We start from the raw sequence: 26,664 nt of genomic DNA on the forward strand, positions 1-26,664 counted from the left end.
TGCAATCTGCGACCTGCTCCCACGAGAAGATCATGGTTTACACATTCGTCATGTGTTAGACAATGCCAATCATTCATCACTACATAAGGATGTCTCTCTTCACAAGCTTCCCCAGTCACCTATACAAGATAGGCATTGGAGATTCTTTTATTTATTTGTGCGACATCAGGTGGTAATTTAAATAATATATTCTCTTTGTTTGCATAGTGTTGTGATCAGCAAGCAAGACTAAGTACACTGAAATCATTAGAACACCATTGTAATCACTGTATCAGAAAAATGCATGTACATTCACATGGAGGCTTCTGTACCATCACACAGACTATGCACGATCGTAGTGCCATTTCTATGCATTGCTTAGCTTTACCTTATGGAAGTCATTGCGTAACCTCGAGATAATGTTACAGTATCTCACCAGAGCAAATTACTGCCCGTTACAATGATGTGTTATGACTTGTTTTTTAGCTATTTACAGAAACTTGTTTTAGTCATCAGCTGTACCAGTAAAGCAATACTGTGCTGTCTGTTAGGTACATACATCAAAAATAAATAAATAAATAGCATGGTGGTTGAGACTTTCACTGTTCATTACTTATCTTACTCTGTCACATAGATGAGTATATTACAAAATACACAGAAAAATTTCATGGCTTCCTCTACTCCCTCAATCAATTGCACATTATGATGGCAGGAAAGTCACACAAACACAGGTGATCAGTGTCCAAGGGCACCATATAGCTTCATTCAGAGACAAAGCAACATTTGTTCCATCTCAGTTAAGTTTTCCACATTAAAGTGATTATCATAAACATGTTCCACATAGTATTGCCATCATTTAACAAAGTCTAAACAACAATAATGATGACATGTCGATACCCACAAATTCCTGAAATGCATTGCAAAGACGTGTCCCCATAACATAAAATGGTGAGGGTTTTCAGGATATATGTCTAGACAGTACACTGAAACATCTCTGCAGAAAGTCTGCATCCTGAATGCATAATTTTAAGGTTTTGTACAACCCAACCATGACCACTTCTCGCCAGTCAAGCACAATGTGTTATCACACCACTTTACAGCGGAGGTAAAACCGACTATGCACCTCTGCACAGAAGATCTTACAGCTATGGCGAACTGTCATCTTTAAAACTCAACTCCTAATTTGACTGATTCGTAACAGTAATGAAGCCAGATCTTGGATCAGTAATAATGTGAAACACACATGATAAACACATTACACTCAGTTTTTTAAATAATTTTCTTTCTGCTGTGAAACAACATGTGCCATCTGCATTCCATTGAGATATGTCACTTTGACGTGGTCTTACATAATGGTATCTTACAATTCGCGAAGACTATTCTAACAAAATCTTCTTGCTGTAGATGCAAATGTAATGAAATTACGTGCATGCCTTGTACTTCATTTGTGCTACTGTCCCAGCTAAGAACTCATTAAACCTATGAGTTAGGGTGGGACCTGAATCCTTGCATTTCACAGGTAATGCTCTTATCAAATGAGAATGCATGTGTAACTTCTGATTACAAAATATAATGCTCTCTTAGTTGAAAACATGCACAAGCAACTGCTGCAACTACAGAAACTGCTGCAACTACAGAAACTAGTACTTATTTACGTTGACAAAGGTGTGAAATGTGTGCCGACTACATTGTAAAATTCTGCACTCACTGCTCACATGCAACTGGCAACATAAACTGTTGATATTCATTAGTGTTTGTGGAGAGACTGCTTCTGCACATTGTCTGCAAGCAGCTATACTCACACCAAGGAAGATGTTACAGGAACCATCAAAGCCAGCAGCATAAATACGTGCAATGCGTGGGTTTGCTCGGTCGGCAAGTATGCGACAAGCAAACCGCGAGATGGTGCTCTGCTCCATCTTGCTGTCACGTGTCTTCTCACCTGCCACAGTATCCATTACAACAAAGTCGATTGGTGACTCGGATGATCGCCCAATCTGCAAGGCATAATACAGTCCATCAGAATTTAATGGGCAAATGCAATAATTTTTGAAGGACAATGTTATTACGAGGTTTCACACACTCAGTCTGCAATCAATACAAAATTTCACCATTAGGTTTAACAGAGCGTACAGTGTTGTGGTGCTAAATGTTTCACTCAACATTTGTATGCTGCTTAAGTTCACACTGCTCAAACAATACTGAGAAAGGAACTATTCAGTTAATAGTTTCAGTTATATTCATATCCAGAACCATACTTCTGTTGTGGGTAAGTAATTTAAAACCAATAAGGTTTCTACTATCTTAAGATGGAACAAATCTTTAAGATTCTCCAACACTTTTTCATAATATTACCACAAGTTTCACGGGCTGCAAATGTACTCTATTATTCACATATCCTATATTTATCAATTATTTATGTACACTGTTCCCGTTTAGGGAGTATTGTTCATTTGTACTAACACTTTCATCTGCTTGTGGATTATTTGGCAGTTTTCTGTATGGGAAAACTCTCCACAAAAAGAATATTTGATTTGTACTGTCTTCAGGGATGAGGGATGAAGTAGTGAAGGCAGCAGAGGATCAAGTAGGTAAAAAGACGAGGGCTAATAGAAATCCTTGGGTAACAGGAGAAATATTGAATTTAATTGATGAAAGGAGAAAATATAAAAATGCAGTAAATGAAGCAGGCAAAAAGGAATACAAACGTCTCAAAAATGAAATCGACAGGAAGTGCAAAATGGCTAAGCAGGGATGGCTAGAGGACAAATGTAAGGATGTAGAGGCTTGTCTCACTAGAGGTAAGATAGATACTGCCTACAGGAAAATTAAAGAGACCTTTGGAGAGAAGAGAACCACTTGTATGAATATCAAGAGCTCAGATGGCAACCCAGTTCTAAGCAAAGAAGGGAAGGCAGAAAGGTGGAAGGAGTATATAGAGGGTTTATACAAGGGCGATGTACTTGAGGACAATATTATGGAAATGGAAGAGGATGTAGATGAAGATGAAATGGGAGATATGATACTGTGTGAAGAGTTTGACAGAGCACTGAAAGACCTGAGTCGAAACAAGGCCCCGGGAGTAGACAACATTCCATTAGAACTACTGATGGCCTTGGGAGAGCCAGTCATGACAAAACTCTACCATCTGGTGAGCAAGATGTATGAGACAGGTGAAATACCCACAGACTTCAAGAAGAATATAATAATTCCAATCCCAAAGAAAGCAGGTGTTGACAGATGTGAAAATTACCTAACTATCAGTTTAATAAGTCACAGCTGCAAAATACTGACGCGAATTCTTTACAGACGAATGGAAAAACTAGTAGAAGCGGACCTCGGGGAAGATCAGTTTGGATTCCGTAGAAATGTTGGAACACGTGAGGCAATACTAACCTTACGACTTATCTTAGAAGAAAGATTAAGAAAAGGCAAACCTACGTTTCTAGCATTTGTAGACTTAGAGAAAGCTTTTGACAACGTTAACTGGAATACTCTCTTTCAAATTCTGAAGGTGGCAGGGGTAAAATACAGGGAGCGAAAGGCTATTTACAATTTGTACAGAAACCAGATGGCAGTTATAAGAGTCGAGGGACATGAAAGGGAAGCAGTGGTTGGGAAAGGAGTGAGACAGGGTTGTAGCCTCTCCCCGATGTTATTCTATCTGTATATTGAGCAAGCAGTAAAGGAAACAAAAGAAAAATTCGGAGTAGGTATTAAAATTCATGGAGAAGAAGTAAAAACTTTGAGGTTTGCCGATGACATTGTAATTCTGTCAGCGACAGCAAAGGACTTGGAAGAGCAGTTGAACGAAATGGACAGTGTCTTGAAAGGAGGATATAAGATGAACATCAACAAAAGCAAAACGAGGATAATGGAATGTAGTCAAATTAAATCGGGTGATGCTGAGGGGATTAGATTAGGTAATGAGACACTTAAAGTAGTAAAGGAGTTTTGCTATTTAGGGAGTACAATAACGGATGATGGTCGATGTAGAGCGGATATAAAATGTAGACTGGCAATGGCAAGGAAATCGTTTCTGAAGAAGAGAAATTTGCTAACATCGAGTATAGATTTAAGTGTCAGGAAGTCATTTCTGAAAGTATTTGTATGGAGTGTAGCCATGTATGGAAGTGAAACATGGACAATAACCAGTTTGGACAAGAAGAGAATAGAAGCTTTCGAAATGTGGTGCTACAGAAGAATGCTGAAGATAAGGTGGGTAGATCACGTAACTAATGAGGAGGTATTGAATAGGATTGGGGAGAAGAGAAGTTTGTGGCACAACTTGACTAGAAGAAGGGATCGGTTGGTAGGACATGTTTTGAGGCATCAAGGGATCACAAATTTAGCATTGGAGGGCAGCGTGGAGGGTAAAAATCGTAGAGGGAGACCAAGAGATCAATACACTAAGCAGATTCAGAAGGATGTAGGTTGCAGTAGGTACTGGGAGATGAAGAAGCTTGCACAGGATAGAGTAGCATGGAGAGCTGCATCAAACCAGTCTCAGGACTGAAGACCACAACAACAACAACAACAACAACAACAACAAACAACTGTCTTCAGCTACATTATTCACTAAAGACAGCGTCCAGCAGTTACTTAACACATGTAAATAACATTCATAATATTTTAAGCACACATCACAGAGCTTGCTTTCACAGTCTTAGATTTTTGAGCATGCCTACTTAAAAACCATATAATTAACAAAAGAAAATGGGAAGGAAGAGTAGGACTTTAGTATAATTACTAAACAGTACAGTATTTAGTATTCAAATTTCACTGACTTCATATCCAGTGATTACATTTCTGGCATGCACTCTTCTAGTTTTTAATTGTACAAAACTAGCTCAAGTCTGGGGCAGCAGAATTTCGGACAGCATATTTCACAATCATGTTTCACAATACAAAAACTTCTTGGTACAAATCGTGGTTATTACATCCTTGCAATCATTAAGCCCCCCCCCCCCCCCCCATTCTCTAACAACTTCTGTTATAACTCATATGGTCTCACTGTTGCAACTCACCACTCACCCCTCTTACTTACAAGGCAGAGCTCAACTACCACAGATTTACTTATTGTGATGAAAACTCACCTGGAACATGTCTGTTTCTTCATCAGGCATGTATTCTACTATGACTGCTTGGTTTCTCGACAAGGTGTATGAGATTGAATGCTGCTTCGTATCGAGTATAGCCTGTAACACACACAAAATTTTAGTTTGAGTTCATTACTATCCATATTCATAATACAATTAAGATAAAGGATAAAAAATTGTAAGGGAAACCATAAAATTTCTCAAGCTCAGGTCAGAAGGTTTTGTGGAAGGTTAGATTTACGGGGCACCCAGTGCCAAATATTTATGTACACCATCTAGGTGTTGTGTGCATTAAGACAAACGTGCTGTCATACTGCTTCTCTGAGGAAGGCTTCCTAAGTAAGTGAGCATGCAAACTTGCATATCATTGCACAGAACTTGTCCCACAGACATTATGTGAAATTATTTCCACTCTGCTCATATCATACATAGTATCTGTAGAAGTCCTGTATGAAATCATTTACTACCTCATAGCCAATCAATGTATCATTGGGGAGCAGAAATAAATCTCTGACATTCTGCCAGATGATGTCGCAACACTTCTTATTGTGCCAACAACGGTGTGATTCAAGACTGTAAATTTCTTTGAAACTCAAACATCGATGAAACATTTCATTGGTTCGAAACCAACTCAACTTTTTGTGGAGCATATTGTAGAAATTTTAGAGAACCTAGACCATAACACTAAACCGAATTTTAATTTTTTTTCTTTAATTCAATTCCTAATGGGGAAAAAAAAAAAAAAAAAAAAAAAAAAAAAAAAAAAAAAAAAACACACACAGAGGCAATGGCGAGCAGACAGCTGCCAAAATTCGACGATTTCCAGTTTACTGCCTTTGTATCAGCTACGAAGACACCAACATTGCACAAGCAACTATGGTAGTGAAAGATTACCACCCAAACTACTCAAATGGCCTGCATCGGAAGACAGTAATAAGCGTTATCGGCTCAATTTGTAGCACACGTAATAGTGGTACTCTTCTTCACTTCATGACAGTATTTTCGTACACATTCTACGCATTGAGTTCTTAGAGTGGCTCCTATTTTCCAATGCATTTGATGAGACAATCTTGATGAAACAAGACAGCGATCTGAAGAAATGATCGAACAGTGATAACTAGCTAAGAAGGTGAGGGTCTGCAAGACAAAAATGCGGGCACTGCAAGCGTAAAGAAAAAGATACTGAGCTCACATTTGCGCGGTAGAAGGCAACTGGATGGCGGCATGATCGACTCCCCACCATCTGAAAGCGAAATATTAAAAATACTTAGGCTGTTAACATAACACAGATAGTACATGCAATTGTACATTGCCTGCGTCGAATCGGTCACGTTTTTCTTTCTCGAAATAGCGTCACTAATTTTGATTGGTAGAAGTGCGAAATGTCAAGGTAATGTGCAGATTCTGAATATGCCGTGAACGATCAACTTGCAGCAGTAAGACCTAGTGTACGCTTTCGGTACCCAGCAAAACTTAAGAGTTTCCTTTAGTAAATCGTCTGCAAATCTCGCGAGGAGGGAGCCTTACGTAGGAATTTGATACTTCACTAACACTCAAAACATCGAAGACGGACCGTCATATTGCTAGCACTCCGTCTTCAGGCCACAAGTGGCCCATCCACCGTCATATTGGTTTGACAATATTTTATTACCACACAAACTTCTTACTAGCATATTTTTTTATTTTTTCACTGCATATATTTTATGATGCAAATACTTGCTTGTCCATATATTGGCACCCAGAGCAATTGCATAAACCAAACAACATGTAATGTAACTGACAATATTTTATATGTTTTAGAATATGTAACTATTGTACTAGTCTAGCAGAACGGTAATAAATGTAGAGGAGACAGGGGGAGGAGGAGGAAGAGGAAGGAAATAGAACCGGTGAAACACTTTAAATCAGTAAGGCTTTAAGCAAAATGAAAGTCTTTTATGTTCCGAGGACCGTTTTAGGAATATTTTAACCCCATTACTGATTTTACTCCGATGAGAAACGTTAACCTACCTCTAGAAGCAAGTATCACACACAAAAACGGCTATTTTTCGGTTGGAACGGTCGACATTGGGGACGGAGTGATATTGTGGAGTGTGAATGGGCGTTTTTGCGTGTTTTCTTTTCGTGTCGATATTTTTCTCTCTTAAATGTCAGAAAAGTGTGAAAACCGGATGCGAACTAAAATAACGTAGAATACAAGCAATGTACTTACAATACATTTAAATCGAGAAGTTCACACGCGGATTCGTGAGCAGTAACAAAAAAGACAAGAATCCACAGAATCACTGCGTTTACACGAAACACGTCTTCCGAAAGACAAAAACCAAATTTGGGAGATCGTTTTTCGCTCTTGTGTTTAAGATGTTAAGGTCTGAAGCGGATTTGCTAGCCCAGTTAAATACGGTTTATGGTTTAGTCAGCACACTCGCAGGTGTAAACAGCTTCAGTCCAATATTTCTACTTACCCATCACTGTACAAATGGCCACTCCGTAAATATTAGCCTTTTTTTAACTAGATGTAACCTGAAAGCCCAAGCACGTTTCAAAACCGATTGCGTTTACAAGGGGGCCAAAATCGATTGCGGAACTGGAAAACCAGCAACCAGAAGCCTATTTACAGAATCGATTTTGAAGTGTGTACTTCACCACCCGGGTGGTTTTACAAATGAATAATTTTACAGTCAAAAGACGACCACGATATCACTTACAAAATTCTAAATTACTGTTAACTCCAGCTACGAGATGTTTATCTTACTCTCTGATTACTCTGGAAGGTAACAAAAACGTTTCCAGGACACACTTTATCAGACTACCAGGTTCACTCATAAGGCATAAATGAAAAAGGTCATCTAGATTCTCATTTCGCAAAGCAAGAATACGGATTCCCGTGCCATATTTTCTCGTATTCGAAGTTGCTCCCATATCACGATGAACGCTATTGTTTGTTCCCGTATCGTAACAGGGACCTTGCAGTTATGATATTTCGGTGTTCTGTGCTCTTTACTACGAAACTAAAACAGATATTGAAGAATTTAAACCGCTCAAATAGATACCGAGGTGATGGACTGTTCACTGTACAACGTGCCACGTGGCCCGGCAGTGAAACGAAGTCGTGCTACCGAAGTATCTGTTTTGAGTTTCACCCGCCACCCACTGTTTGTCGATTCGCTCTGCAGATGGCAGAGAGTTATACGCACTTGGAACTTAAACAATATGTATCTTGTAAAACAGTGAGGCAGTGCAAGTTTAAAGCCCATTTTCACAGTGAAGACTACGGGGAACTTACAAAAAAGAAACTAAAAAAACAATAACGCAAAATATGGAAAGCAGCATGTATTACTAAGAAAACAAGTACGCATACCCACCGAAACATGTATGGGTAAAGAAGAATAAAATCTGTTTGCTCAAGGCAGAACCTATCCACAAAGAAGTCAAAGAACTCGAAACCAGTGGTGTTTTAAGTTCAACGAAATATGCAGAGTGAATGCGAACTCTGCCAACTGAATTTCGGAGGTTCTTCACGGATATTTTATGAGTAACCTAGCATAAGCGACCCGGGGTTTCTGGTGCCTCGTCGGGGTAATTGCATTTCGTTTTTATTTATTATCCATATTTACCTCTGATTTGCATTGCATTGAAAATATCTGCGTAACAGTGGAAACACTGGCAATATGCGCTGTGTCCCTTAATTTCGAAACAAACATGTTGCTTTCATTCACGATCTTTACTATTGATGACAATAATTGCCCAGTTTATTTTTCGTTCTCAAATTTTTCGCTGTCGTGTAAACACGAGAGCGAAGAGGATTTGCTAGACCAGTCAAGTATGGTGTCTGGAAATCGAATGTTCCAGTTTCTGATATAGTCTGCAGTACGCCCAAAGTCTTAGAACCACAAATTCGACACAGTCAACTGGTCATTGACGGCATCGATCCGCTCGTGTGTAAATGAGGGGCCAGCCACGTAGCAAGCACGTGAAGCGCATCCACGGCATGCACTTTATTTTGGTCAGAAAGCTGCTCGTGTAAAATGGGCTTTAGGGTGGTCGCATTACTCTGTTTTGTGTTCCACGTTTCAGTGACAGAATATTACAGGATTTTTCACTAATGCGACAGTATTTTCACAGAAACAAAGGTAATTGGGGTAACAAACCAAATACGAAGGGCTTCAATAAGTAATGCAACACTATTTTTTTCTCAAAACATGTTGTGTTTTATTCGGGATTCCAGTTGACCATATTAGTTTTCGCTCTTCTGGCTACCACATTTTTCAATATAATCTCTCTTCAATGCGATAGCCTTATGCCACCTTACTGGGAGCGCCTGCATGCCGTATGGTACCACCCGACTGGTCGACGTTGGCACCAACATCGCGCAGCATCAATAACCTCCCCGTCATCCGTGTACTGCTTTCGCGGAGCGCATCCTTCATTGGACCAAAGAGATGGAAGTTGGAAAGTGCTTAATCCGGGCTGTAGGATGGATTAGGAAGAACAGTCCAGCGGAATGTTCTTAGGTCCGCTCGGGTGCGCAGGCATGAGCGGCCTTTCGCTGTCATGGAGCAGCAGAAGTTTGTTTGCATTTTGGTGGCGACTAAGTCAGTTTTCTTAAGGTAGCACAATACACTTCAGAGTTGATCGTCGCACCATGAGGGAGGGCCTCAAACAGAACAACCCCTTCAGCGTCCCAGAAGATCATCGCCACGACTTTACGAGCTGAGGGTGTGGCACTGTACTTTTTCTTCGGAGGAGAGGTGGTGTGGCGCCACTCGAAGAACTGCCGTTTTGTTTTCGGTTCGAAGTGATGACTCCATGTTTCATTGTCTGTGTCTACGTTCGACAAAAAGTTGTCACGATCAGCCTCATTGCGCGCGAGCAACTCCAAATAGATGGTCCTTCGTTGCTCTTTATGGTCTTCTGTTAAGCGGAGAGGAGCCCAGCTAGCACACAGCTTTGAGTGCCCACAACTGGTCGACGACTGTGTCAGTACTACCAACAGAGACGCCCAGTTGAGCAGCGGGGTGTTTGCCTATCACCTTGACTGAAAGTGTCCGCACGCTCCAACATTGCAAGAGTCACAGACGTTAGCGGCCGGCCGGCACTCGAGAGCGCGGACAGGTTTGAGCGAGCTTGTTGCGATGATGACAGACGCCTCGCGTAACAACTCACCGTACTTTTGTTCACCGCGCCTATGAATATCTGCGATGCTCTGGTTGTCCGTCAAAATAAACGGAGTGACAGCTCTCTGCTTGAAACACACTTCTGTTAGAGATGCCATTGTGAAGGCTACATTTAAAGCCGTCACTGAGTGGTACTTCATAAAACCATATTGTCTGAAGTGAGAATATTCCACGATGTTCTACAACTAATTCCTCAGTTTTTCAACAGAAATTGGCTGTGGGGGGAAAAAAAGTGTTGCATTACTTATTGAACGTACCTTGTAAACTACCGGGTGGTTATCGTTTAAGTATAGCCATTCACAGGGGTCCAACGAGGCTGCTATTGTATGGCAGTGAAACTTTGTAGATATTCTAATGCTTTAATGCGGAACCAATTTATGCCGGAAAAAAATTAGTTCCTATTTTGGCCACCAGTTGCAATTCAGTCGTTTGAATACTAGAAAGACGTACAGAAATATTTCCGTATGCAATAGATTAGAAACGGAAAGTGGGCATAAGAGGTCAAACAAGCGAGTAAGGCATGCTGTTGATTTTATTAGAAACCACCGGTTACACAATTTGTTCAATATGAGCACAGGACACGTCGACGAGATGCTGTACAGAGTTAGATTTGCACCTCGCAGGCAAAACTTGATATTTTTTTTTTTTTCAGCGCGAATCCGTTCTTCATTAACACATTAGCACTACTTCCATGTTTCGCTGCCACATGGTTATTCCACCCCACGCTGGATCTGCACTTTATAACCACTCAGTATAACTACGTTACTACTCTATAACGAACCACCGGAAACCACCCGTCCCTCATACCAAAACACTCAGGAAATATCTCCGAACAACTTCCGAAATTTTGTCGGTGGCCTTTAAGTTTAACGTGTACTCCGTCGAAAACATTCTACTGTTCCTATCAGAGCTACAACATATAAAGGTCTAATTAGATTTCTCAGACCAAATACCATGCGAAGCTAACATTTTCCACAACCTTGAGTGTGGATGCACGTTTACGCTCTACCTCCAGTGGGAATCTAAAATTAGCGAGCATGAAGACATGGACGGAGACTGCAGATGTGTGCGCTAGATAGGAGTGTGAGTCGACCCGGGAGCGTGCAGAGATAGTCCGCTCATTTGCGATAAACAATGTCCGGATGGCGAAGTGGTTAACGCAACTGCTCACTACACTGGAGATCCCGGGTTCGAGTCGCGGTCTGGTACACATTTTCACTCGTGATTCCTCATAAAGTCCATATGCAGCTGCTGTCATTAGTTCCTTCCCTTTTCTTTCTCCCCCATCCACCCTTCAATTTACGTAATATTTATCACAAACCGGATTTCCACGTGGTGTCTTTTTTTTCCGAAATGTCCTAAAGAACAGACATCACTCATTCATATAATTTCCCACAGTGTTTATGGTTCTGCTTCGCAATAGTGGAGACACTGTGCACTTATCCATTGTTCTACTGGAAAATCGAGGTGCATAGGCTTACGACGTACGTGTCGCCTATAATTTTAAGTCCGTTCCCACGGGGCGTGGAAACGACTGCGCTGGCGTGCTAGCTTTCGTGCATTTGCGAGCTTCACTCCGAACAGTCGTGGGTAGTTCGCTCCAACTAAACTATCTACGAAGACGTGACTCACTTGATCCTGATAAGCTGCTCGTGAAAGAGCTCTCACAGATTCTATTACTTTATTAAGGTCACCTAATTTAGTGCAGAGAATGGAATTGGCGGTGGAACCGAAAGAAAAACTGAAGAAAAGTTGATGATGAATTATGAAGTGGATTCTAGATAGAAAATCAGTCTCATATAATTTGATTGACATGGAACTCTGTGAAAAGCACCTAGTTGATTTCAAGAACTTACCAAGTGCACGCTTGCGAGGGTGTATATACGACAATTTGATAATTTATGGGAAGTATCTCACCATTGATTTCCACATAAAGCACTGACATGAGACAGATAATAACGACATAAAACTCCACGTCATTTTACACTATTCAGCCTTTGAAGTCATAGGATTTGTCAGCACGCTTATTTCATATGGTACAGGTTTAAAGCTCTCCAGCCTCGTGCACATTGCTTGCAGTTTTGTCAATACTGTCAGTTACAAAACAACAACCAGCGTAATGTATTGCTCCCACGTAACGATGAATGCCTTCCACGGAAGGCGACAAGTCGTCTGCCTTTCTGCCCCTTAGTGAAGAACCGGTTCCTGGAAATGTAGGAATACTTCTCACGGCCTTGATAAAGCCCGGCACGCCGTAATCTGACGCTGAAGAATCGATGGTGTGTGGTGTGAGTTGGTTCCCACGATGGCGGGGAGCACACGCGCCAAGCCGTGCGGGAGTGCGAAATGTGGCGCGCGCATTGATCGGCCCGCGAGCCCCTGCGCCAGTGACCCACATACCACGCAAAACAAAACTGCCTGTCGTGCGCCAAAAGCAGCTTTGTAGCCTTTTCGTGGCTGATGGGACACACTTGTTCCACTAAAATAATAATCAGTTTCGAGCATTGGGACGACTGTCCTGTATGTCTCGTGCTGCCATCTAGCGAAAAGTTTTCGTCGCAACTTAGAAATGTCAGGAACTATAGGGTGGATACATACATTGCTGTGATCTATCAAATGGCGCGCCGAAAGTTTACAGCCCGTGCGGTGCGTCCTCTTTCTACAAAAGCAGATCGAAATTACCATCTTCTCCGTTCCAATAACGTCTGAAGTTTGTAATTTTGTTCCTTTATACATTTTATACTGTTCTCAATAATGACTGAACTCCTTAGTAAATCTGCTCATTTATACGTAATTTATAGTTAGCGGAACCATTAAGTCCCAGAAAACTGCACAGAATAAAAAAAAGAAAGAAAACATTGATCTGTGATACATCAAAGCTGTCTTTATACTTTAAGTTGAAAATCTGTGTGCATTAGTTTATGTTTTTCATTTTCATGAGAATAAATGTGCTTTTGGTATCGATTTTTTATCCTTTTTCTGTTATTTAGTATCCGGATTACAGTATCTCTACGAACAAAAATTTCCAAAATACCTAAAAAAAATTTGTTCACGAAGGTGTAATACTGATCCCGAAGGAACACAGTTCTGAAGTATGTGTAAAATCTGGTTTAAGCCCGGTGGGTTTAAGCCATTGCACAAAATGCGCTATCGTGATGACGCAACTGAAACTTACGTAAAGTCATTCCCACTTCTTAATACACATGGTGAGTCGCATAAGGCGTAGTACCTCTTATTTCGTGAAGGTTTAAAATATCGAAATGAAATCTTCCACAAATAGATAGTATGCTGAGACGCACGTAAATTTGTTGCATGTTCACTCGACTTAATCACTGTTTCTCAGGGTGGAAGGTAGGGATCGGGATATCTTCTGTGACTTCACGGGAGAGACAGGACTGCGTATTGAACATTGCTTTCGTGTGCAATTATTATTGTTGTGATTCCTGTTGTACACTTTTATAGCGAATAATGAATTGCCGGTAATATGAAAAAGGGCAGGTGTAACTGTGCTGTCTGTCATTGCAACCAGGTGATGTTATGTTTCGCAGTTTTGCGAAATACTGAATGTATTCCGGATTCACACTCATTACTCACAAATAAATAAAAATAATGATGCCAGGAAACAACTAGTAACAATAAAGTTATGGCTAACAGCAGCGTCACGTTTAGGACGAGTATGAAATGAAACAAGACTGCTCCTAACGGCGTGCAGGTTATTTTTAACAAAAATGGTTCAAATGGCTCTGAGCACTAAGGGACTTAACATCTGAGGTCATCAGTCCCCTAGCACTTAGAACTACTTAAACCTAACTAACCTAAGGAGGACATCACACATATCCATGCCCGAGGCAGGATTCGAACCTGCGACTGTAGCGGTCGCGCGGTTCCAGACTGAAGCGCCTAGAACCGCTCGGCCACACCGGCTGGCGCAGGTTATTTTATCATTGCATTTCACATCAAGGCAGGTTATATGTTCACTTAGAATAGGAAAGTATGTTATTTGAAGTTCTGCCTTCAGCCTACGTTGAAACTACAGCAGAAGTAGAGATAGGTGAGTTGTCTTTTGTCCTCAGCAACGGTAGCACCATCAGAAAAAGGAAAAGCGTTCGCATTTCCTGGGAGCGGTTAAGCAGCATCAAGTTTTTCACTTTACACGTTGTAAAATGCAGCAAGACCTTTAACTCTGGAAAAATAATTCCTTATTCTGTTTTGGTTCAACCAGTAGTCAATATGTAAGGCACCCTCGCATTTCTTATATTGCTTCAGAGACCAATGACTGTTCACGGTTGTCACAAAATTCCTTTCTAAAATGCTTAAGGTCTTATCCTTCTTCCTGCAGTCATAACCGAACAAAGTTCCAAAATCTTCAAATATTCTCCCGGTTTTTAACGTTGAGGCCGTATCCGCAATTCCAAGAAAATAATCTCATTCTCCGGGAATCTCTAGTTTAACACGTATCGTTCATAGGTTCCATGACTTCTTTAACACGTACATCACTGTTTGCGAAGGGCGCCGGATTGTCTTCAATTGCAACAACATTTAAAGTTCGCTACGTTATCAACAAAAAAATTGTCAGCCTGCTGCAAAAGAAGCAGCGCATCGTGATGGAATTACTATGATTCCCAAATAAGGTTCACACCTCCACCTCCTGAACGTTTCAGTACACTGGTGGAGTCGTAGTATATTTTCGCAAACATCATTTAAAACAACATCGCAGCTATTTAATAATAATCACAACATATCTGATGCCAAACTACAAACTATACACCAAGTTTTTAACTCCCCACTCACAAGATTTCTTCAATGTTACTCACGCTGATTTGATGATTATTATAAACGGTAGACATATGCAGTTGCGAGAGACTTTAAAGCTACATGTTCAATTTTCTGCTAATTTGAGCTATCTGTTAATGTACAGAGCTTCCAGCTTGACTAATTAGAACAATAGTTGTTTCAAAATGCATCAGAGCTGAAATGTACAGTCGTCTGTGATTAGTATGAGAAACATACAGAGGAACAGCATCAGAGTTACTGCTTAGTGCCGTGTTCCACGAACTTACTTAGACCATTGTCCATGAGCACCATCAGATATTAGCTACTCCTCTCCCCGTCCAACCTCCACCACCATTTAAAAAATGTTTGAACACTTATTTTTGAAATGATGAAAGATGAATGTTGAGACACGAATGTTATTTATTTTTTATGTTTTATTAAGCCACGAACTAACGAGTCAACGAGACAGTTAGTACTGTCTATGTCTAAGAACCTTTCTTATATTTGAGTTGGACGTCAGTGCACCTAATAAATCGTGCCCCAAATCCATTCAGTTTCTTGTTTTTATTTTCACTGCTACCATAGCCAAAAATTTACTTTCACATTCCACAGCAATTCCCGGTGCACTGAGAGAGCAAGGTACAACTCCTCCGCACATATAAAAAGCCAACTATTCGTAGTGATCGTAGACACTTTTAACAAAACTTGCTTCCCCTAAAGAACTACTCTCTCTAGCGGAACTTACTTCGCCTGCATCCTGCACCACCATTTCAAACTAACAAAGTTAAAATGCGTGCACCATACTTTGTTTGTTAATCACTTGACTGTTTGCTTCCTTACTTCTGGAGTAGCACAAATTGGAGGACTTTAGGCTGTTAATGCTTTGTGTCTGAACACAATAATAATATAAATAATAATAATAAATAATATGTACAGCACTACAAAGCCCTTACGTAGTTACTTTTATAATATGCTGCTAATTAGTTCATTTATCTGTTTCTAAGTGGTTGATGATGAAATTTTTGGTCTACTGCAATAACTACCTACTACATGGAGTACACATTTGCACGAGACACTTAACGTTTGTTACGTATGTGTCTCACTTTTACAATTATCGATGAATGGTACAAAGCACAAAGTATGTGTGTAGGGGGTGGACCAAGTGAAGAACCTGTAACCTCCACCGCACAGTGTCTTGCACAAAGTTAGTAATCGAGGAAAATGTAATTACTGGTAACATTATATAATGAATATTAGAGTTTAACAAAATTGTGATAACAGTAATGATCTTTTAAAAATAATTGTGGCAAACACAACCAAACGCTTTTAGTTTGTACTACGCAGAAAATTTCATTTTAACCCTCGGGTTGGTTGGTGTTTACCCCTAGACAGGGACCACCGGCTTAGCGCAACGGAGAACTGAATGAATTCTGAAGCACTGCTGTCTACCCTACGATATAAGCGGGTGTTCGCCAATGGCCGCATACTAGCAGTGAGTGACCTACTTGTTTAAAGTCTACTTACCTTGCTTCCTCTCAATCAAGATATTGAAGTAGGGCCTACGTATGTTTTTGCTTAAATGGAACAACGTACTTTATTGGCAATTGAAAGCACTTGAAAAAAGGAGTACAATGTTATGGCACTTACTAATGTTGGTGTTTTAACACTTCGTAAAAATATAAGGAAAATGTGTATAAATTGGAAAGCAGGGCACTCAGAACTGGTTAATATACGGTAAACACCGTCAACTGGGACTCAAGTGCCAGAATGTCGCTGTATCAAGACTTTCGAACCTGTTTGAACTACAGGAGTACGTACACACATTCGAATTAGTTTTCTTAAGCCTCCTTTCATATCCTGTAAGTAAACACACAGTTCAATTTACAGAAGTCGTTGCTGACCCCGTATCTATGGCCAAAAGGAAACATGTTTTACCTTAGTAGCGTAAGCCTACATTCTTGCTGCATATAACGTCGAAGTCTGACACAAGAACTTTACACCCCAGTCGCCGATTCCGACCGTCATGCTTTTCGATTGTAGCGCACTTCTAGAATATTTATGAAAAAACTTTCAACTCCAGTGATAACAAGCGATTTTGAATGCTGTTAAACAAAGCAGTTCCGTTAAGAAACATACTTGCTTCAATATCTCGATCGAAAAAGTTACTAATATTAACTACGCAAAAAAAAGAAAAAAAAGTGCCCTACGCGTACTATCATTCGCCGACAACCCTCCTTCGGTATCTTGAACCGTTCACGAAATAAACATGATGCTACGCCTTACGCGACTCGCCCAGTATAGTTCACGATATACAAACCGCGTTGAATCGAGGATATTTTGCGCCGTCATAGTCAGGTCAGAATTTAATGGCGAGTATGAGCAGAGGAAATTGGAAAAAAGAAAATTATTGAGAAGTAGAAGAAATGAAAAATTGCAATTAGTTTAACATCAACGTTGGCGATCATGAAGTAGAGGAAGTTAATGAATTCTGTTACACTGGATGCAAAATAACCCATGACGGAGGAAGCAACAACAGAAGTTTTACATAGGCCTTAACATGAGGAAGTAATTTCTGAGAACGTATATTTGAATCACAGCACTGTGTGGTAGTGAATCGTGGACAGTGTGAAAACTGGGACAGAAGACAATAGAAGCGTTTATAATGCAGTGCTACAGAATAATGATGAGAATTGGGTGGACTTATAAGGAGTGAGGTGATTCATCGCAGAATATACGAATAAAGGAGCACGTGGGAAAAACAAGAAAAAGGGGCAGAATGGCAGGACATGTCTTAAGACATCAGGGAATAACCTCCTTGTACTAGATGGAACTGCAGAGTGGAAAATCGTTGGCGAAAACAGTCATCACTTTGACATCCCTACATTCACATAGATTGTTTCTGCCGCTGCCCCGTGTTACCCTCTAGCCAACTACGTACGTTGAACTATTGGCAATCGGCTTGTGACCAGCAGCGGCCTTGTCCGTCTGCAATGGCGAGGTGGGCAATAAGATGCCTCCAGCATAGTAACTTCTGTTTACGTTTCGTCCTTGCGCTAAACGTCCCGTCCCTTGTTGTGCTTGAAGGTTCGTTTACACACATTTGCGCCTTGCGCCTGTTTGCCACACGCACCGGAAGAGGCATGGATGTTTGCACACGCATCGCTTGACGTGTGTGCATGCGTGATTTCATTCACGCCTAGATACTACCAGGCACATTATTCTAGTGATCACAACGTCAGTTTGCTAGCAACCACTGTCGCAACAGCCGGTATCTTTGGAGGTAAAGCCGAAATCGTAGAAAGAAGCGCAAGTACTGGAATAATTAATACATTATACATAATAAATGCGAGAGCATCGTGGATGAGACAAAGATGACACGGAATATACTGTTCATTAACTGCGTTAGTGATTTAGAAGTAATATTTCATCGTGTTGGACCACTGCTGGTAAAGGAAAATACAGAACATTGAGACGATATACCAGTGACGATAAGCTTAGCTCCGACACTTTGAATTTTTTTCACGCGACACCATTATACCAGTCTAAAGTTCCAGCTCAAGGTACAATGATACTCCAACATTTTAATATTCTATATCTTTTTCAACTCAGATGGTAGACCTGTGAATCCTGAAGGGGCAGACAGAGCAACTCAACAAGTTTGTGGTGTGCAAATTTGATACGCCAAGTGGCCGTAGTGGAGCTGCAATCAATTGTTTTGGCAAAATGGAGGATATGAAGGAGCGTGCACAAGTGGTCTGGTGGTATGCAGAGAGACAATCGGCGACCGAAGTGCAAAGAAACTGTCTACATCTACATCTACATTTATACACCGCAAGCCACCCAACGGTGTGTGGCGGAGGGCACTTTACGTGCCACTGTCATTACCTCCCTTTCCTGTTCCAGTCGCGTATGGTTCACGGGAAGAACGACTGTCTGAAAGCCTCCGTGCGCGCTCTAATCTATCTAATTTTACATTCGTGATCTCCTCGGAAGGTGTAAGTAGGGGGAAGCAATATATTCGATACCACATCCAGAAACGCACCCTCTCGAAACCTGGCGAGCAAGCTACACCGCGATGCAGAGCGCCTCTCTTGCAGAGTCTGCCACTTGAGTTTGTTAAACATCTCCGTAACGCTATCACGGTTACCAAATAACCCTGTGACGAAACGCGCCGCTCTTCTTTGGATCTTCTCTATCTCCTCCGTCATCCCGATCTGGTACGGATCCCACACTGATGAGCAATACTCAAGTATAGGTCGAACGAGTGTTTTGTAAGCCACCTCCTTTGTTGATGGACTACATTTCCTAAGGACTCTCCCAATGAATCTCAACCTGGTAGTCGCCTTACCAACAATTAATTTTATATGATCGTTCCACTTCAAATCGTTCCGCACGCACACTCCCTGACATTTTACAGAAGTAACTGCTACCAGTGTTTGTTCCGCTATCATATGATCATACAATAAAGGATCCTTCTTTCTATGTATTCGCAATATATTACATTTGTCTATGTTAGGGGTCAGTTGCCACACCCTGCACCAAGTGCCTATCCGCTGCAGATCTTCCTGCATTTCACTACAATTTTCTAATGCTGCAACTTCTCAGTATACTACAGTATCATCCGCGAAAAGCCGCATGGAACTTCCGACACTATCTACTAGGTCATTTATATATATTGTGAAAAGAAATGGTCCCATGACACTCCCCTGTGGCACGCCAGAGGTTACTTTAACGTCTGTAGACGTCTCTCCATTGATAACAACATGGTGTGTTCTGTTTGCTAAAAACTCTTCAATCCAGCCACACAGCTGGTCTGATATTCCGTAGGCTCTTACTTTATCAGGCGACAGTGCGGAACTGTATCGAACGCCTTCCGGAAGTCAAGAAAAATAGCATCTACCTGGGAGCCTGTATCTAATATTTTCTGGGTCTCATGAACAAATAAAGCGAGTTGGGTCTCACACGATCGCTGTTTCCGGAATCCATGCTGATTCCTACATAGTAGATTCTGGGTTTCCAAAAACAACATGATACTCGAGCAAAAAACATGTTCTAAAATTCTACAACAGATCGACGTCAGAGATATAGGTCTATAGTTTTGCGCATCTGCTCGACGACCCTTCTTGAAGACTGGGACTACCTGTGCTCTTTTCCAATCATTTGGAACCCTCCGTTCCTCTAGACACTTGCGGTACACGGCTGTTAGAAGGGGGGCAAGTTCTTTCGCGTACTCTGTGTAGAATCGAATTGGTATCCCGTCAGGTCCAGTGGACTTTCCTCTGTTGAGTGATTCCAGTTGCTTTTCTATTCCTTGGACACTTATTTCGATGTCAGCCATTTTTTCGTTTGTGCGAGGATTTAGAGAAGGAACTGCAGTGCGGTCTTCCTCTGTGAAACAGCTTTGGAAAAAGGTGTTTAGTATTTCAGCTTTACGCGTGTCAGCCTCTGTTTCAATGCCATCATCATCCCGGAGTGTCTGGATATGCTGTTTCGAGCCACTTACTGATTTTAACGTAAGACCAGAACATCCTAGGATTTTCTGTCAAGTCGGTACATAGAATTTTACTTTCAAATTCACTGAACGCTTCACGCATAGCCCTCCTTACGCTAACTTTGACATCGTTTAGCTTCTGTTTGTCTGAGAGGTTTTGGCTGCGTTTAAACTTGCAGTGAAGCTCTTTGCTTTCACAGTAATTTCCTAACTTTGCTGTTGTACCACGGTGGGTTTTTCCCGTCCCTCACAGTTTTACTCGGCACGTACCTATCTAAAACGCATTTTACGATTGCCTTGAACTTTTTCCATAAACACTCAACATTGTCAGTGTCGGAACAAAAATTTTCGTTTTGATCTGTTAGGTAGTCTGAAATCTGCCTTCTATTACTCTTGCTAAACAGATAAACCTTCCTCCCTTTTTTTATATTCCTACTAACTTCCATATTCAGGGATGCTGCAACGGCCTTATGATCACTGATTCCCTGTTCTGTACATACAGAGTCGAAAAGTTCGGGTCTGTTTGTTATCAGTAGGTCCAAGATGTTATCTCCACGAGTCGGTTCTCTGTTTAATTGCTCGAGGTAATTTTCGGATAGTGCACTCAGTATAATGTCACTCGATGCTCTGTCGCTACCACCCGTCCTAAACATCTGAGTGTCCCAGTCTATATCTGGTAAATTGAAATCTCCACCTAAGACTATAACATGCTGAGAAAATTTATGTGAAATGTATTCCAAATTTTCTCTCCGTTGTTCTGCCACTAATGCTGCTGAGTCGGGAGGTCGGTAAAAGGAGCCAATTATTAACCTAGCTTGGTTGTTGAGTATAACCTCCACCCATAATAATTCACAGGAACTATCCACTTCTACTTCACTACAGGATAAACTACTACTAACAGCGACGAACACTCCACCAGCGGTTGCATGCAATCTATCCTTTCTAAACACAGTCTGTACCTTTGTAAAAATTTCGGCAGAATTTATCTCTGGCTTCAACCAGCTTTCTGTACCTATAACGATTTCGGCTTCGGTGCTTTCTATCAGCGCTTGAAGTTCCGGTACTTTACCAAAGCAGCTTCGACCGTTTACAATTACGATTGCTGCTAGGTCCCCGCATGTTCTGACTTTGCCCCGCACCCGTTGAGGCTGCTGCCCTTTCTGTGCTTGCCCAAGGCCATCTAACCTAAAAAACCGCCCAGCCCACGCCACACAACCCCTGCTACCCGTGTAGCCGCTTGTTGCGTGTAGTGGACTCCTTACCTATCCAGCGGAACCCGAAACCCCACCACCCTATGGCGCAAGTCGAGGAATCTGCAGCCCACACGGTCGCAGAACCGTCTCAGCCTCTGATTCAGACCCTCCACTCGGCTCTGTACCAAAGGTCCGCAATCAGTCCTGTCGACGATGCTGCAGACGGTGAGCTCTGCTTTCATCCCGCTAGCGAGACTGGCAGTCTTCACCAAATCAGATTGCCACCGGAAGCCAGAGAGGATTTCCTCGGATCCATAGCGACACACATCACTGGTGCCGACATGAGTGACCACCTGCAGATGGGTGCACCCTGTACCCTTCATGGCATCCGGAAGGACCCTTTCCACATCTGGAATGACTCCCCCCGGTATGCACACGGAGTGCACTTTGGTTTTCTTCCCCTCTCTTGCTGCCATATCCCTAATGGGCCCCATTACGCGCCTGACGTTGGAGCTCCCAACTAGCAGTAAGCCCACCCTCTGCGACCGCCCGGATCTTGCAGACTGAGGGGCAACCTCTGGAACAGGACAAGCAGCCACGTCAGGCCGAAGATCAGTATCAGCCTGAGACAGAGCCTGAAACCGGTTTGTCAGACAAACTGGAGAGGCCTTCCGTTCAGCCCTCCGGAATGTCTTTCGCCCCCTGCCACACCTCGAGACGACCTCCCACTCTACCACAGGTGAGGGATCAGCCTCAATGCGGGCAGTATCCCGGGCAGCCACAGTCGTAGTCGTAGTCCGATCGGGGGATGCGTGGGACGAGCTGGCCGTCCCCGACAAACCCCCATCCGGAACCCCATAGTGATGCCCATTGGCAACAGCCTCAAGCTGTGTGACCGAAGCCAACACTGCCTGAAGCTGGGAGCGAAGGGATGCCAACTCAGCCTGCATCCGAACACAGCAGATGCAGTCCCTATCCATGCTAAAAACTGTAGTGCAAAGAACGTCTGAACTAATCTACAGAGAGCGCAAACAAATCGACACAAAATTTAAACGGTTATTAAAATACAAGATTGCCTAGTAAATGCAGTAATGCTGCTACTTGCGCACTGCTGACACACTGCTCGGCGGCGGAAGGAGGCTACGCGATTTTACACTATTCAGGTACTAAAACGCGATGCTACAACTCTCAAATACTGTAATACGCCCGAAATTTGTGAATTAAACAATGCAAGTACCAAAAACACGCAAAGAAATTAAGAATTAAACTATGTAACAAATGAGTGAGCTAGGAGTATACGACTTGCTGCTGCAGCTGCTTATCCAACGACGGCAGGGAGCACACTGTCGTCGAGTTTACAACAAAGCGCCCCCGTCGTTCAAGACTATAAAGAAGTGGTGTGATCAGTTTTTGGTTACTGGGAGTGTTGCGAAATGGCATGGTGGTGGTGAGCCTGGGATCAGCGAACATCATGTGGAACAAGTGCGGCGGTCATTCGAACAAAGTCCACAGAAGTCTGTGCGACAGGCAGTACGAGAACTTCGTATGAAACGTTCAACAGAGCACAAAGTGCTTCATCGGCGATTACGTTTGTACGCATATAAAGTGCAGGTTGTGCAAGAAATCAAGCCTGATGATCGACCAAAGCGAGAAGAATTTGCATGTGTCACGTTAGATCGCATTGCCGCGGACGAGACATTTTTATCAGGTGTGATATTTACTGAGGAGGCAACCTTTCACGTGTCAGGGGCTGTCAATCGTCACAATGTGCGCATCTGGAGGTCCGAAAATCCACATGCACCTAGGGAACACATGCGCGACAGTCCGGAAGTTAATGTGTGGTGTGATTTGATGATAAATCGCATTGTTGCGCCGTTTTTCTTTCAGGAGCTGACTGTGGATGGAGCCATCTACCTGGACATGTTGGAACAATTTGCCGTGCCACAGATAACAGACCTGCAGCCAAATGTGATGTTTCAACAGGCCGCTGTACCACCCCATTGGAGCCTTGACGTCAGAAAATTTTTAAATGACATATTCCAGCAACGATTGATTGGCCATGGAGGTCCAATTCCTTGGCCGCCACGTTCGCCGAAATAATCCCCCTCGATTTTTTATTGTGGGGTTATGTGAAAGACCGGGTGTACGCTACACCAGTACAGGACCTGCAAGACTTGAAACAGCGCCTAAGAATGGTCATCAACTCTGTCACAGATCAGATGCTCCGCAACACATGGCACGAAATCGATTACAGACTTGATATTCTTCGCGCTACCCGTGGCGCCCATGTTGAAGTGTACTGAACCGTCCACCTGTGTATGAAAACTTGATGAGCTGCTGTATGATTTCCCTGTATTTGTTCGTCAATAAATTGTGTTTCCTCTCAGATATTATAAGTTCAAATGTTGGAGTCTCATTGTGGACACCCTGTATCTTATGAAAATTATTCGGACACCAGCTAGTAAACATTAATATGCGGCGTCTCCATCCTTCGCCTTTGTGATGGGCGGAACTCTGCTGGAACACTTGCAATGAGGTGGCGGGATGTATGCAGAGGAGTGCAGCCCATTCTTCCTCGATGACAGGAACTAGAGAAGGTAGTGATGTTCCACGCTGGGCGCTGAAGCGAAGTCTACATTCTAATTAATTCCAAAGGTGTTTCACTGGGCTGAGGTCTGGGCTCGGAGCGGGCCAGTCCATTGTACCAACGTTACTTTTCAGTATTACCTTACAGACGTTGCTTCGTGACAGTGTGTCTTGTCATACTGATACAGTCATAACCTCCGAACAGTTCCTCCATTGTACACAGCACGCTATCTTGTAAAATGTTTTCGTATCCTTCCTAATTTAATATTTGCTTAGTAGGAATAAGGGGGCTACAATCTAAACACGAAGAACGCCCCCACACCGTAACACCATCTCCTTCGCACTTCAGTGCTGGCACCTGGCTAACCTATTACGCTGCTACCGCTTCTCCACTGACACTACTACACTTCCCGCCACCTTTTATGCTAGCTGGTCCGTCTCCCGTGACACCTCTTGTTCGGTTCCGCATTAAATTTGGGCGTACGGATGATATTGATCAGACAGTGCATCTACTGCATCGAAATCATACAATTCCAGTAGTGTTTCACGCTCTGGCGAAATCCCTGGAAATCTACACTGAGCTAAGCTGGTTTCTTAAAAACACTTATCTGATTAAAAGGTTTGCAGTAAAGAGTTCAAGAATAGGCGAATGTGTGTGTGTACTTCTGAATACAATACGTATCTATACATGAGATGGAAGAGCTGAAAGGGTAACACTTCCGTTTCATATAGACCCTACAACAGTCGAAGCACATCAGCGTTTCTGTGGGAGGGAGGGGGAGGAGAGAGAGAGAGAGAGAGAGAGAGAGAGAGAGAGAGAGAGAGATTTTATTTGTTCTTATCGACAGAAATTATTTCTGAATGAAAGCGGCTCAAAGGAACCAAGACTGCTTTGGCACATCACGGGCCATAGAATTATTCGTTTTCAACATCTATTCGCATGAGGCGCGATCGAAGGCTTCTTATTTTGTTCAGGCTTGCCTTTGTTGTTTCCAGTTTGGTTGGTTGGTTGTTTGATTTGAAAGAGAGAGGGATGGTGGTGGGGGGGGTGGGGGGTGGGGGGTGGGGACCAAACTGCTAGGTCATCGGTCCCTCGTTCTGATTAAAATAATTCCACAACGGTGGGAGTAAAATGATTGAGACACACAAAACACAGCTGGAAGAAAAGAGAAGACCACAAGAATTATGGAAGGGCAACAAACACTAAAATGGACAATGTCGGACAAGAAAGCCACAGAGGGACGCAAGAAAAATGTTGAAGAGATCAAAACAAGACAGCAGATTATCATGGCTGGCTGACCGAGAGAATAAAAAAGGGAAGCCAGCCACTCTGCAACACATTAAAACCTCCATCCTAAAAGCACTTGGGTAGAGGACACAGAGGGACAAAGGACATGCGCTAAAACTTAGATCAAATGATAAAACCCTACCTAACGAATAAAACTTAAAACTAAAGCTGCTGCTGAGGCATCGTTGCGTAACACCGAAGGTAAGAGTGCTGGGAAAGCTAAAAGTCCGCCACAGAACGGCTAAAAGTGGTCAGTCCAGCAACAGGTGGACGACCATCATTTGTGAACCACAGCAATACCGAGGTGGGTCCTCGCGACGAAGGAGGTAACCATGCGGTAGCCACGTATGGCCAATGTGGAGACGGGAGAGGACAACTGATTCCCTGCGAGAGGGCCGCATGGAAGACTTCCACACATTCGTAGTCTCCTTAATGACACACAGTTTGTTGTGCGTACTGTTATGCCATTCCGTCTCCCAAAGCCGAAAGACCCTGCGGCGTAAGACAGAACACAGGTCAGTTTCGGATATGCCCATCTCCACAAGCGATTTCCGCGTAGCCTGTTTGGCCAGCCTGTCGGAAAGTTCGTTGCCTGGAATTCCGACGTGTCCTGGGGTCCACACAAACACCTCTGGCTATGGGACCGTTCCAGGGCATAGATGGACTCCTAAATGGATGCTACCAAAGGATGGCGAGGGTAGCACTGCTCGATAGCTTGTAGGCTGCTCAAGGAGTCAGTACACAGGTGAAATGACTCGCCAGGGCATGAGCGGACGTGCTCAAGAGCACTAGGTATGGCCGCCAGCTCTGAAGTGAAAACACTGCAGCCATCTGGCAAGGAGTGCTGTTCAATATGTCCTCCATGAACATACGCAAAGCCTACGTGACGATCAGCCATCGAGCCGTCGGTGTAAACCACTTCTTGGCCCCAGTACATGTCGAGAATCGAGAGGAAGTGATAGTGGAGAGCCGCAGGGTTAACGGAGTCCTTAGGGCCACGGGAAACGTCCAGAAGAATCTGCGCCCTAGGTGTACACCATGCAGATGTACGTGAATGGACCTCGAGGAGAGGTGATAA

At 42.7% G+C, this 26,664-nt stretch overlaps 1 protein-coding gene across 4 annotated transcripts in view; it reads right to left on the minus strand.

The window, feature by feature from the left end:
- Positions 1-26,664, minus strand: part of LOC126481146 (protein pellino) — a 456,082-nt gene that overhangs the window by 69,245 nt on the left and 360,173 nt on the right. For 3 of the 4 annotated variants that reach the window (XM_050104703.1, XM_050104702.1, XM_050104704.1), the window contains exons 4-5: positions 5,076-5,177; positions 1,782-1,976 (exon numbers count right to left, since the gene is read on the minus strand). In XM_050104703.1, the coding sequence (XP_049960660.1) occupies positions 1,782-1,976; positions 5,076-5,177 (297 nt within the window). Of the gene's footprint in view, positions 1-1,781; positions 1,977-5,075; positions 5,178-6,270; positions 6,337-26,664 lie in introns of those variants that run through there. The other variant, XM_050104705.1, reaches the window with a different exon arrangement.

This window comes from Schistocerca serialis, chromosome 5, assembly GCF_023864345.2.
Source record: "Schistocerca serialis cubense isolate TAMUIC-IGC-003099 chromosome 5, iqSchSeri2.2, whole genome shotgun sequence".
NCBI lineage: Eukaryota > Metazoa > Arthropoda > Insecta > Orthoptera > Acrididae > Schistocerca > Schistocerca serialis.